Source organism: Echinops telfairi, unplaced genomic scaffold (genome assembly GCF_000313985.2).
Source record: "Echinops telfairi isolate 266 unplaced genomic scaffold, ASM31398v2 ScPeMD7_18;HRSCAF=68, whole genome shotgun sequence".
In the NCBI taxonomy this organism is placed as follows: domain Eukaryota; kingdom Metazoa; phylum Chordata; class Mammalia; order Afrosoricida; family Tenrecidae; genus Echinops; species Echinops telfairi.
Genome location: NW_022103915.1, coordinates 50,845,546 through 50,860,069, shown reverse-complemented (window position 1 = coordinate 50,860,069; position 14,524 = coordinate 50,845,546). Strand labels below are relative to the sequence as shown.

The 14,524-nt window shown below is 39.4% G+C and overlaps 1 protein-coding gene across 9 annotated transcripts in view; it reads left to right on the top strand.

Moving 5' to 3' along the window:
* Positions 1-10,922, top strand: part of KTN1 (kinectin 1) — a 118,982-nt gene extending 108,060 nt beyond the window's left edge. For 4 of the 9 annotated variants that reach the window (XM_045288236.1, XM_045288235.1, XM_045288238.1 and 1 more), the window contains 7 exons: positions 1,159-1,230; positions 1,456-1,539; positions 1,707-1,790; positions 4,328-4,411; positions 7,000-7,092; positions 8,616-8,733; positions 10,610-10,922. In XM_045288236.1, the coding sequence (XP_045144171.1) occupies positions 1,159-1,230; positions 1,456-1,539; positions 1,707-1,790; positions 4,328-4,411; positions 7,000-7,092; positions 8,616-8,733; positions 10,610-10,614 (540 nt within the window). In that variant the 3' untranslated portion in view covers positions 10,615-10,922. The remainder of the gene's footprint in view (positions 1-1,158; positions 1,231-1,455; positions 1,540-1,706; positions 1,791-4,327; positions 4,412-6,999; positions 7,093-8,615; positions 8,734-10,609) is intronic. The other 5 variants (XM_045288240.1, XM_045288239.1, XM_045288242.1 and 2 more) reach the window with 2 other exon arrangements.
* Positions 10,923-14,524: the final 3,602 nt, after the last annotated feature.

Here is a 14,524-nt window from a genome sequence, read left to right as displayed (position 1 = left end):
TCTAGCGAATTCTACCTTGCAAGTCTGGCTAGACCAGAGGCTGTACACTGGTACAGATAGGAACTGGAAACACAGGGAATCCAGGGTGGATGATCCCTTTAGGACCAGTGGTGTGAGTGGCGATACTGGGAGGGTAGAGGGAGAATGGGTTGGAAAGAGGGAGCTGATTACAAGGATCTGTATGTGACCTCCTCCCTGGGGGACGGAGAACAGAAAAGTGGGTGAAAGGGTCATTCGACCCCTAAAGGGGTCTCGACCCACCGGTTGAGAGCCGTGAACATAGGAACTTGCTAGAAATGCCCCACCCCTATGTCCTTAGTCTGAAACTGGAATGGAACCCAGCAGCCTGTGCTTCAGTAAGGCCTTCAGGTGATCCTGATGGCCCACTCAGGTTTCCACTGGTTTAGAATATGACTAAAGATAATGATACAGCATGTAGAACAAAAAACCCATTGCCCTGGAATTGGTTCCGATAGGACAGAAAATTGCTTCTTTGGGTTTCCCGCGGAATAGAGTGGAGCTGTGTTTTAGGTTCTGAGATAACCTCAGCTTTCTCCTTCCTCAGAGCAGCTAATGGGGTGAACCACTGACAATCCCTATACCACTGGGACGTATATTAAGTGCTTTGGAAATTATTGAAATATTATGTGATAATAACATAAGATAAATCTGGTTTCAAAACCATTGATGTTTAATCCATGAATGGGGGGGGGGGTTATTAGATTATTCTGTTGTTCTTGGAACCTGAAGGTTATTGCAGTCTTAATTTTTCTCTCAATTTTCGTGGTATGGAAAAAGAGATTAATCAAGACTGTTGCCCACTTAACTTTTCTGGCTCAGACTGCAGAATTGAGGGTTGCTGGTGCATGCATCTGGGACTTACACATAAATGATGATGAAATGGTTAAGGGAACACATAAATGATGATGAAATGGTTAAGGGAAACGTAAGCAGTGTTTTCATTGAACTAATTATGGAAATGGAGTAGGTGCAGATCACAATTTTAGTCAAGTGAAAGAATGACTTTTTAAAGGTCTCTTAAAATTCACTATGCCTTTCAATAGGATGTATCCAGTTAACTCACCGTTCCACAAGTGAGAAACCTGGGGCTTAAACCTTTGTTGTCTACTCTGGTCATAAAACTTTTTAACGTTTCAGATGCAGTTGTCATTCACTTCTTCGGAACAAGAGCTAGAGCGATTAAGAAGAGAAAATAAAGATATTGAAAATGTAAGTTATTTGCTTATTTGATTTGTAGCCTAGCATTAAGGGGACATCCTAAGATCTTTGTTTTAAGATTTATCTAATGATATAGTTGCTGAGCTATTCAGAACGTGTCTCGGAGAGTGTTTGAAATGATAGCTTTTATTTGTGTGATAAGTTTGCGTTGTGGGGGAAGCATCATGAAAGGGAATCTTGTATGTTAACTCTCCCCTCCCTGGGTTGCTTTGCTAGTTGAGAAGAGAACGAGAGCATTTGGAAATGGAGCTAGAAAAGGCAGAAATGGAGCGATCTACTTATGTTACAGAAGTCAGAGAGGTACATAAAACTATCCTCCCTCGTCCCCCGAAATTCTCAATTCAAGTTACATCTATTAACAGTGATAAAATTTTCAGTTTAAGTGGTTTGTGGCAGAGCTTCTGGGTAGCATACATAACATGAGCTGTCAAAAGGAGATCGACCTTAAACTCTAAACTTCATTGCAGCTGAAAGATCTGTTGACTGAATTGCAGAAAAAACTTGATGATTCATATTCTGAAGCAGTAAGACAGAATGAAGAGCTAACTTTGGTAAGAAGCTTGTTCTCCACTGAGTGTCAAGTAGGCTCTGAAAACACTGTGTGGACATGTGGAGAAACCATCCAAACCTTTTTCTTCTTGCTAACCTCTTTAGCTTGGCATTTTTTGCAAGTTTATGGTAATCTTCATATTCTGATGGCTCCTAAGATGACCTTTCTTTTCTTGACCCCTACGACAGCCTCCTTTTCTTAGCTCTTAATAATGGCATGTTTGGCTTCCAGCTCTTTTTCAGAACATTTCCCATGTGTTGTTAAGCCGAATTTCTCCAACAGCATTATTTTCAGTGACTAATGAAATAAAGCAGATAAAGATTCCTTCTCAGGCTCTCATAGTTACTGTATCTCCTATTTTCTAACCATAGTGAAGCATAGGCTTCATTCAAGGGCAATGATCCAATCCAGTTCCTTATTTAACTTAAAAAAAAAAAAGATTAGAAATTTTAAAAGTTTGTGAAATTCTTTATCATCACCATATTATTTATGAACATAGTAACTAAAACTAGACTTTGGAGCTATACAAATTAGCTTAATATTTTATGAATATATTTATCTGTACTTATGTATTCAGTATTCTCAGACCCCCTGCAGGTACCTTGGAAGGTAAACCTGGACATTGGCTTCTGAAAAGCTGGAGCCTTAACACCCTGTGGGACAGCTGTGCTCTGCATGGGGTTGCTGTGCATCAGCAGTGGCACCATAGCAAGCAGCAGCAGCAGCATTCCCCATGCTGATGTTTTCCTTAACCCTTAAACGTAGGATGACAGAATTAGTTGTCAGACACATATAACTATTTTATTCTGTTTCGAATGACAATAGTTATGTCTTCCCATTACTTAAAATTATAACACAGAATTGAGTCATTTTAAAAGAACTGAGAATAGACTCATGAAAATGACAGAAAAATTTTCTCCTTACCCGTTAACCTTGTGGAGTGAATGGAATCTTCTCATTACCGTTGGTACATAGACCAAGGAAAACTTTCATTCATTCATTTGTAATTGATCTTCTATGCAATGGCAGTGATTAATGGGTATCAGTTCTAGAGTAGGGCACTTGGAAATAAACCCACAGAATATGTATGTATTTTACCCTTTGCTTTATTTACCTTTGACTTAATTTAATTGAATTCATGCTCCTTGCAACTTTTAAGACTGGTTTTATATATATGTTTTGAAAAATCTGTTCTAAATGCCTTTTGCTGGGGGATTTGACTTTTAACTCGGAATCAGTGGCTGATTCCCACAGTAGTTTCAAGCCCATCAGATTATAGTTATATCTCTAGTCAGCCTGCTGTGCTCTGAATTTTTTTTTTTTACCTCTTTATTTCTGTTATGGGACCATTTTGAGAGGCATAGGCTTTTTTTTTAAACAAATGATGCCTTGAGTTTGTAATCTTTGTTAATTTTTTTTGTTCAGGATAGCAGTTACCACATTATAAAACAATTTTATATGCATGTATGCATTCTGTGTGTTTATGGGCCAAATGAATAAGCCTGTGATGTAAAACAGTAAACTCCAAGAGTTTGAAGTAACAGAGCAAACTCTGTATCATATGGGTGTTTAAACAGCGTTCCTAAAAGAAACATTTCCAAATGAAATGCTCCCCACTAATTCAACTCTCAATGTGAATTGTCAATGTATTTCCTCCTTTTGGGTTTCTGGATGATATGAAAAGTTATACTATACCTAGGGATGGGAGTTCCCCCCCCCCAAAAAAAAACAAACAAACTGTGATTCATAAAACTATTAACTCGATGAGTTTAGTAAGAAATTTATTCTTTGACAAATATAGTCCATTTACCTTATTCACATTTAATCAGAAAAGTTGTCAGAGTAGACATAAAAGTATGATAGAATTTTACACATGCTTTAGTGAGTTGGCTGTTGAGAAATGTGCACCTAAGGACATTTTGGTTGGTATGATTCAAGCTAGTCTATACAATGTGGTACTCCAGAAGTCAGGACCAGCAACATAAATGGGTGAAATTTTCATTTTACTGAATATATAATCTGTTCAATGTCTTTTAAAATAGTAACAGTTGACTTTTTAACTGAACAGTAGAGCAGGGAGCCTTTAAAGACGGGTTAGTAAATTTAAATTTTTATTCTGATTTCTATTTGGAAGAATATGACTATAAAATGCTGTATAAGTAATGAATGATATTTTTTTCGAATGCACTTTACAAGATTTTGTTGATTTTATTAGGAAGAATTGAAATAGAAAGTGTTTTGTGAGTACTGAATGAAAGTACTTTCCTTAAGCACTTCACTGGAATTTGCTGGATTTTGGGGGGCATGTACACTTTCCCACCCTAAATTCTAGTTCATTTCTGTGACTCTCACATTTAGCTTTCCAGATGGGAATTTCCACTGCTTCGCTTTTCTGTACATCAGTGCAACATATTGGCTACCCCACTGTGTCTCCTAACTGTTAGCAAACTCATTCTTTCTCCTCTTCAGTCGTAGAGGTGTCAGCACAATCGAACAAGGTGCACAGTAAGTTGACTCGAGTATCGATTTATTTTGCAGTTAAAGGCGCAGTTAAACGAAACACTCACAAAACTTAGAACTGAACAGAATGAAAGACAGAAGGTAGCTGGTGACTTGCATAAGGTAAGAAGACCCTGGTCCTGAAGATGCTGTATTATGATGCTGCCTCTCATGAAGCCCTAGCAAGCCGCTGCTTCTGGACATGTGGCCTTGCACCAGTATATTAATTTGCTTAAAAGTTTAAGCTCTATTACTTAAAGTTACCATTTTGGAATTAAACTTTTAGGTGGTTTCTGAGTCAAATTTGCATAATCATTTTATAGTTATATACTTATTTTATGAGGTATAATGTAAAATTTTAAGCTTAATTGGTGTTAAATATTTAGGTGGGGTTAAAGACAATGGCTGTACCCCCACTTCCCCCAATTGGAATTTGCTTATGTTGTCATTTAAAAAATACATCATAGTTGATGTTTTTGGGTAAAACCAAAATCTTAGTTTTTGTGTTGTTGATATTACAGTTTTGCTTTGGGATTTTTAAAATAGTATAATTCTTAGATATCTAATCAAAGTTGCACTAGAGCTGTGGTATTGTTTCTGGGAGATACATTTATTAATAAAACAATTCAATTTAGAACTATTTTTTAAGTTGAAAGTGATGTTGTATGGTTAGAGCTAGCTATAATTCCTTTTATGCAAAAGTCTAGGAGTTCAGAATTGTGTCGGATTATTTTTGGGTCATTATTACCACTAGGTAAAATGTGATCTTAAGGGAAATCTTAGGACTATAAGCTTCAATAAATGATACACAGTCAAGGCAGAGCAATCTGATTTTCACACATGACTTTGATCCCTGGATTAAAATATAAAATATGTAACTTTGGTTTAACAATTTACTTACTCCAAAAGTACTGTGAATATATTAACGACTTAACAATAGCAACTATTAAAAACCTGTCATTTATGATAGCTAAAAATAGCAATCATCGATGGCAGTTTAAATGAAATGCCTATATAGTGGAAATCCTGTGCAACACTTCATTTGAAAAAGCTCTTGCTCACCAGCAGGAACCAAGTTAGCAAAGTACCCAGTAAAGCAAACAAATTAGAAAGCAGCATCTGTAAGTATGTGCACAATATTGCTGTCAGGGCTCCAGTTCATACAAGCAAACATTTATTCCCAAAAAATGTGTTCACACATGTCTCTGTCACCAGTGGTTAACATCTGGATCAGTGTTTAAACATGTCTCTGTCATCAGTGGTTAGCTGCAGGTAAGTGCTCTCGGGCTTCCTTACGGTGCTTTCACAGAGAGAGATGCTTGTACCTTGGAAGAAAGGGAGTTTTAGGTCAGTGCTAATATCAAATTTGTAAAAGTTCAAGTGAACACCACCGCAGATTATTGAAGCTTTGCGGCAAGTTAATCCGAACACTACCCAGCATGAAGTAACATTTCATATGGATCCAGCGTTTTGTTAAAGGTTGGGATTTCCGTGAAGGCGAGCTAAGATGAGCCAAGAGAGCGAAGATTGTCACCTTCAGGGAAGGAAGAAACGGGCTGAATGCCAAAAATTGATGGAAGAACAACAAAGAATTACTTACCATTGATGCCATAGCTGCAGTAGCCCACGTGGGCTCTGGCTTGACTCTGCATTTTCGATTTTATGTGAAAATCTTGGCTCCGGCAAGCTTTCTGCGCCATAGGTGCTGACAGTGTCGTACAAAAATAAGCGAGCCGAAAGCTGACCTGCCCATCGTGTGTTTAAGCTATACTGAAGCCACGGAAGACCGTTTCATGAATGAGTCATAACCAGGAACGAGTTTGAGTTTACCAGTATGACCCAGAGGACAAGAGCCAATCAAAACTGAATGCTGAGGGGTCTGCTAGGCCAATTCAAGTCTGAGTTCATAACTGTATGTTTGGGTTCACAAAGGGGATTTTCTCATGAGATACAAGACAATCATGAGTGTTTATTTTGATGAAGTTTTAAGAAAATAGAATTTTTGTTGGTGAGAAAAAGGCCAGAAAAATTGAGCTGAGGGATTTTTGCCCCCTATCAGGACAGTGTCCCTTCTTCTTCAAGGGTAGTATGAGAATTTCATTCAGAATCCTTAGCTTTCACCCACCGCTCTGAAGGCTGCCCTCTGTTCCTGCAACTCAAAAGAACATTGAAAAGGAACAGGACCGTCTCGTTGTAGGATGCCAAAACTGCCCTCGTGACACGATGTAAATGGAAGAATAGAGAATCTTTTGGGAAGGGTACGATGGAAACAATGCCCTAAATATATTTGAAAGACCATAGCTTCAAGCTTTGATATTTTTGTGTAACAGACATTTCTGTGCTACTTTGGCAGTACTTTTGACTGGCCCTTCTGTGTTAAGGCATAGTTATGTGATCTCTCTGTGTGCATGACCAGTTTCTGCAAGCACGTGCAGGTGAGAGACTGACTTAGAAGAGGGGTCAGCAATTCTTTTCTTTCTCTGAACCTTGGAATAAATAGACTAGTTCGTAGTCTCTATTCTACATTAGAACTTGAAGCAGGAAAGCAATTTTCTGCGGGGAAAAAAACAACTTTTGAATACATAGGCTCGCTTTACGTTGTATTTTAAAAATAACTTTGATTGTCCAAATTTTCTCACTATTTTTCCTCATGTTAATGTATTCATTCATTCATTCACTTATTAATTATTACCATATTATTTTTCTTATAGGCCCAACAGTCACTGGATCTTATTCAGTCAAAAATAGTAAAAGCTGCTGGAGATACCACTGTTATTGAGAACAGTGATGTTTCTCCAGAATCGGTATGTATTCTCTTTAACCTAGAACCTCCAGGATCAATGTAAATTATGCCAAGAATAAAATTGTACAAGACTTGTCTCTCACTGGAAAGACGCCTATGCAATGCGTTGCGTTGGGTCTGTCTCACTTGTAACTGAAGATAATTTCCTATTGGAAATTTCTTACCTCTGGAATGCAGTGGCTTCCTTTGCCCTAAGAAAAAGGGGGGTGGGGTGGGGTGGGTGGGTGGGGACTTTGTTTTTACCTTTATCTTGGCGAGGGGATTCGTTAATCTTAATGAAGACGTGTGTAGAGGCGGCATGGTCACTGGTTACAAATATTGACTGGAGCAAGCTGTTGGAACCCTGGCCATCATGTGGTCGCCATGTGACTGTGACAGGGCCCGCTCCTTGGCCCTCTGTCTTAGTTCCCTCCTCGGTAGGAAGCAGTGCTTATGTTGCCTAGCCTTTAGGGTTGTTAAAAGAAATAAAATAAGCAAACACCTAAAACCCTTAGGGTAGTGAGTGGGGTCATGCTGCTCCATAGCCTGTGCCTGTTATAAGATGTAGTAACTGCTGATGCTTATTTTGACTGGCTTTGTTGTGAATGTGCTCTCTCTTGGTTCTGGGTAAATAAGTTTTTCCCTACAAGGGGGAAAAATATTTCGGATATTTATAGACTCTAGATTTTTTTCCCTTTTGTAGCCCAGTGACTGTATTTTTTTTTCCATCGTTTTATTAGGGGCTCATACAACTCTTATCCCAATCCATACATACATCAATTGTGTAAAGCGCATTTGTACATTCATTGCCCTCATCATTCTCAAAACCTTTGCTCTCCACTTAAGTCCCTGGCATCAGCTCCTCATTCGCCCCCCCTCCCCACTACCCCCTCCCTTATGAACCCTTGATAATTTATAAATTATTATTTTGTCATATCTTGCCCTGTCCCACCTCTCCCTTCACCCACTTTTCTGTTGTCTGTCCCCCAGGGAGGAGGTCACATGTAGATCCTTGTAATCGGTTCCCCCTTTCCATCTCATCTTCCCTCTACCCTCCCAGTATTGCCACTCACACCACTGGCCCTGAAGGGATCATCCGCCCTGGATTCCCTGTGTGTCCAGTTCTTTTCTGTACCAGTGTACATCCTCTGGTCTAGCCAGACTTGCAAGGTAGAATTGGGATCATGATAGTGGGGGCGGGGAGGAAGCATTTAGGAACTAGAGGAAAGTTGTATTTTTCATCGTTGCAACATCGCACCCTGACCGGCTCGTCTCCTCCCCGAAATTCTTCTGTAAGGGGATGTCCAGTGGCCTACAAATGGGCTTTGGGTCAATGACTGTATTATTTACCTGTTTTGAGTTTTGTCTACTTTGCCCCATTAATTAACATACACTATTCCTCTTCATGGTTGTTGTTGATTTTTATTCTGCTTTTCAGATCTTTTTGTATTTATATGTAAAACACCAGCTGTGTTCTAGTTTTGGTCTAAATGCCTTTTCCCTGTGGCGAGGGGGTTTTCACCACTTCTCTCTTCTTTTTGGCAGTCGTCCGAGAAAGAGACTGTGTCTGTAAGTCTCAACCAGACTGTCACACAGCTACAGCAGTTGCTGCAGGAAGTGAACCAGCAACTCACGAGGGAGCAAGAACACGATCAGATACTAGGTAAGGCCCATTGAAGGATTGCTGTCTATGTAAGGGCATTTGCCTGTGTGTGTGTTTATATCTGTATATGTACATATTTTGAAGGTCCTGAAACTTGTAAGGGAACAAAAGCCTTATCTTTTGTCTCAGACTTTGTGTTTAGCACAGCCCAAGATCTAAACTCGTAACACCCCTAGGTGTCTTATGTGGTTAGATTAGCTACTCCCTAAACTCGTTTAGGTGTTACAAGGATGTTCTGTGTTGCTTCAGTACAGTTTATAAATGGTTCAAAATGCCATTAGGTCAGATACTTCTTAAGAATGTCCAAATACTCACTGTTGTCGAGTTGATTCTGACCCAGCAACCTTGTAGGACAGAGTAAAACTGAACCATGAGATTTTCAAGACAGGTCCATCTCCCTTCTCGAGGGAAAGCTGATGAACTTGAACTGCTGACCTTGAAAGTTGGCAGCCCATTGCTTAATCCACTACACCAGCCAGCTAACTTCTTAATGTGTCAGCAAAACTCCTTACACTGAACCCCCTAGGCGGCTGGTGTCCCCAGTCTTCTTAGTGTGTCACACTTTCACCACACACGCTCACTTCCCCGAAGCCGCAAGTGTCCTTGCTTCCTAATTCACGGGGAAGTGGAGGGAGCTGTTTGATCTCCTCTTCTTGTGCCTGTAGTCCCTTTCTCGCCTCATACCCCTGGGCATTTCGGCATTGCACGTCCTTCCCTAAAGCAGCAGAACCGGCAAAGCGTGTGTGTGAATCGATGAGAGTAACTCAAAAAGTATTTCTAGAAACTCATAGGAGCCTTATTACAAATATCAAAACGTGAAGCTACTATTTGCCAACATATCCTCCACGCAGGTCCCTAGATACTTCCGAAGGTGGTTTATCCATCTCTCTTACCCTGCACTCTTAAATTTAATATCCCATTAAAACAGCAGTTTTGGGTATCCGTGAATAGCTCATATGGTTTTCCTTTTAAACATTCTTTGAGTTTTAAAAACAGAAGGAAGTCTCAAGGAGCAAGATCAGGGCTAACATTTTTGTAGGCCAGCCCTTGTCACCTGCAAAGAATGAGCAGGTGCATTGTCATGATGGGACGCCATTCTACACAACTTTCTTCTCACCAGTGCAGTTTTCAATTTTCTTAAAACTTTCCCCTAATAAGTGCCTGTGATCATCCTGTGTCATTCAAGAAATCTCAATATACGACTCATTTGGAGTGCCGGAAAGTAGCTACTGTAATCTTTTGAGTTCACCCCTCTGCCTTGATTTAATTGACCCAGTAGAGCCTCTTGGAAAGCTACTGTTTTGATTGAACCATTAGGGTTTTTTTTTTTTGGTTTTTTTGCTGGGGGGTTGGGGGTGGGAGAGAGTCACATTAACAAGACTAACACTAAGTGTATTGTTGAGAAAACTTGTATACAGCTGCCTACCAATCACAGAGACATGCATGCCTGGCACATCTTGTTTGGAATATCAAAAACTGACTTCCATTGAGTCGATGCCAACTCATAGCAACCCTGTAGGTTTCCCAGATTGTAGCTTTTACAGGAGTAGAAAGCAGCTCTGTTTTTCTCCCTCAGAATGGCTGGTGATTTCAAATGCTGACCTTGCAGATAGCAGCCCAATGTATAACCACTGGGCCACCAAGGCTCCTCTTTGGAATAAGCCTGTGCAAATATGAAGTAGAGCAATAATTTCTGACTCACTTTTATATATAGATTCATTTCAAGGAAATGGCTCTCATAGTTTTGGGGCATTAGGCTGGAGGCATCTGCCTTTAGAACTGATGACCCCTAAACTATCAGGCCTGATGGCCTTGCTAGAGCAAATGCAATATGAACTTTTGTTGAATGAATGTCTTTCTTTCTGCTCTTTTACAGAGTGAAGTAATTGGAAAACTGTTCGTTCAAGGATAACAGAAGGCATTGTATTATATTTTGCCAAATTAAAGCCTTATTTATGTTTTCACCCTTTCTACTTTGTCAGAAACACTGAACAGTTTTGTCTTTTCTAATCCTTGTTAGACTACTGACTTAAAAAGATAAAAATAAAAGCCAACTCTGTAGACACATCAGAGTTTAGTTTTATAATAAAAACTGTTTGAATAATTAGACCTTTACATTCCTAAATATAAAAATAAACATGTAATCTTTTATCTTATTTTGCTCAATAAAATTGTTCGGAAGATCCAAAGTGGTAAAGACAATGTCAAATTTAACCTTTTAATGCTGATATTGTGCACTGTCACATAACATTTTGGGGAAATGGCTGCCTTTCCTTTCAATTCAAGAAAATACTTATGTTGCTGTTGCTAATGTTTGTAATGGTCTCAGCACAAAAGCAAAGCGAGAGAGAGAGAGAGAGAGAGAGAGAGACATGGTATATTTCTACAACCATATGAGTTGTGGGATGACATTAAGAACATAGTACATGAAGAAAGCAAAAAGTTCTAGAGGTAGGAAAGAAAAGACAAATGATTATCACAAGAGACGCTGGTACTGTCTTAAAATGTAGAGTAACCAAAACAAATGGAAGAAATGATGAAATAAAGAGAGTATTTCAAAAGGTGGCTTGAGAAGGCAGAAGTAGAATATTATAGTGAAGTGTGCAAAGACCCAGAGTTAGAAAACCAGAAGAGAAGAAAACTCTTGGCATTTCTTAAACGGAAAGAAATTAAGAGCATGTTCCAGCCTCCACTTGCAATATTAAAGGATTCTTTGGACAAGGTGTTGAACAAAGCAGTAAGCATCAAAAGAAGATGGAAAGAACACACAGAGCCACTGTACCAAGAAGAATTGGTTTCCATTCAACTAATTCGGGAGTTAGCTTATGATCAAAACCCAATAATATTAAAAAAAAGAAGTCCAAGCTGCACTGTGAAAGTATATGGCATAAAAGACGGCTCTGGGTAGTGAAGTACCAAATGACATATTACATCAAACAGCTGCAATGCTGGAACCAACTCACCTATGTCAAAATATTTGGAAGATACCTGTCTGGCCAACCACCTGGAAGAGATCCATGTATGGACCTATTTCAAATAAAGATGATTCGATAGAATGCAGAAATTATTGAACAGATTGCAAGATGTTACATGCAAGTAAAACTTTACTGAAGATAACTCAAATGATTGTGGCAGTACAGTCACAGGGAATTGCCAGAAAGTTACGATGGATTTAAAAGAGGCCAAGGAATGAGGAATATCATTGCTGATGTCACATAGGTCTTGGTGGGAAGAGAATACAAGAACGATGTGGACCCTGTGCTTTAATGACTATGCAAAGGCATTCAACTGTGTAGATTATAACAAATTATGAAGAGCATTGCAGAGAATGAGAATTCCAGAACATATCATGGTGCTCATACGGAACCTCTGCACGGACCAAAATGCAGTCATTTGAACAGAGCAAAGGATACTACATGGTTTAAAGCCAGAGAAAGTGTGTGTCAGGGTTGTATCCTTTAATGATGCTTAATCTGTATACTGAGCAAATAACCTGAGAGGCTGGACTATGAAGAATGTGACATCAGAATTGGAGGAAAATTCAATAACAACCTTTGATATATAGAAATAACCGTGCTTGCTGAAAGCAAAGAGGACTTTTAAAGTTGTTGATGAAGATCAAAGACGACATCCTTAAGTATTTTACCTCAACATAAAGGAAGCAAAACTACTCACATCTGGACCAATAAGCACAACATCTTGATAAACGGTTGACGTCATCAACGATTTCATTTTACTTGGACCAAAAGCAAATCTCGTGGAAGCAACAGCCTAGAAATCACATCACATTGGGTAGATCCATTATAATGACCTCTTCAAAGTGTTAAAAAGCAAACGTGACCTTGAAAGCTAAGATTAGGCTGACCCAAGTCATGGTTTACAGGTTTTTTTGGTGTGCAGGAGAACCTGGACAATGAGTCAGGTAGACCAAAGAATTGATGTATTTGAATTATAATGGCCAAAAATACTGAAGATGTCACGGAATGTCAGAACAGTGAAGAACATTATTGTCTTGGAAGAAGTATAGCCAAGAATGCTCGAGAAGTAATGATGGCTAGGGCTCATCTCTCATACTTTGGCTGTGTTTTAGGAAGGACAAAAGCAGGGAGTCGGCAGAACTGAGGAAGGTCTTCAGCCAGATGGACTGGCGCAGTGGCTGCCACAGGGGCTCAGACACCAACGACTCAGGATGGTGCAGGGCCAGGCAGTGTTTGGTTGTGTTGTACAGAGGGTTGCTACGAACCAGAACTAACTGGGCACCTAACCAGTACCGACATTGCTTAACTCTGACTTGCTTTAATTTTCATTGAATTTTGCAGGTTTTTATTAGCAATAAAATTTAAAATAATGTAGAACTTTTGGGGGTTGAAAATAAACACAGTAAAACACAATTTTCATATGTGGAGTTCATTGACAGTGGCTACCTAGGGTCACATCGTGTTACCATTCTCACTGCCTTTGCCCTTGTCTCACTACTGTTAACATGCTTTCTGAGCCCCTTAATATTCTTAGCTCTAGTTTATACTTGTCTTTTTCAGAGCCCAGGTGGCAAAGTGGTTACTCATTGGGCTGCTAACTGCAAAGTCAGCAGTTCAAAACCACCAACTGGAAGAAGACAGTTTTTTTTTTTTTTCTCTTTATAAAGAGTTACAGTCTTAGAAACCCACAGGGGTTGTTCTGCCCTGTCCTATAAGAGCGTTATAGTGTCAGCATTGACCCGATGGCAGTGGGCTTGGTTTGGGTTTTCTTTTAAATTTCCTACAGGTAACTTCAGTAGGGGCAGTGCCCAAAGGCTGACCTTACTTAATAAGAACTCTTCAGTAGGGGCAGTGCTCAAAGGCTGACCTTACTTAATAAGAACTCTTCAGTAGGGGCAGTGCTCAAAGGCTGACCTTACTTAATAAGCTAAGATAATTTCTAAGGTAAATTTGTGGGATGATTTTGCCTCAAGTTACAAAAGTTGTTTCCAAGCAATAGTTTTTGGGGATTCCTCAAGTCTCACGGGTCCAGTCAGTGGTTTTGATCAGACTTTGAAGTGTAGAACATTATTAGTTGCAAACTGTCCCACGAGAGAGGAATTACAAATTACCCAATTTCTCTAACGAGCTCAAGGTTTTGTGCAATTTAAACTGGCCATGGGCACTGCCCTGTCTCAGCGTCTACTTGATGGCAGTAAACTTAGTGGGTTTGTTTGTGTGTTTGTTATGGGGCTGTGGATTATAGAATGGGCTCGGGCAAGGATGTAGCATTTTATACCAACATACTTGTAGCTGAGAAGGGCCACTTTATTTTTACTATTACCGTAGTTTCTAAAAATAACTTTAGTTCCCAGTTTTGTCAGATATTATGTTTACATGTATTTTTGTGGTGGAAATGAAAAAAAAAAATTGGGTGAACCGAGGTTCTTCAGAGATGGACTAACTAACCATGCCAAATACTTCTGGCTCTTAGAAGCCTGCCAAGGCTACAGTGTTTCTTGAACATTCCAGTCATGTGTCCGCTTAGGGCAGCGGTTCCCAACCTACGACCATCGGAAAACACAAATATTTCACAATATATAATTACATATTGTTTTGTGTTTAATTGTTAATGCTTTAATTATGTTCAATTTGTAACAATGAAAATATATCCTGCATATCAGATATTTACATTACGATTCACAACGGTAGCAAAATTACAGTTATGAAGTAGCAACGAAAATAATGTTATGGTTGGGGGTCACCACAACCTGAGGAACTGTAAGAAAGATATGGTGGCATTAGGAAGGTTGAGAACCACTGCCTTAGGCCTT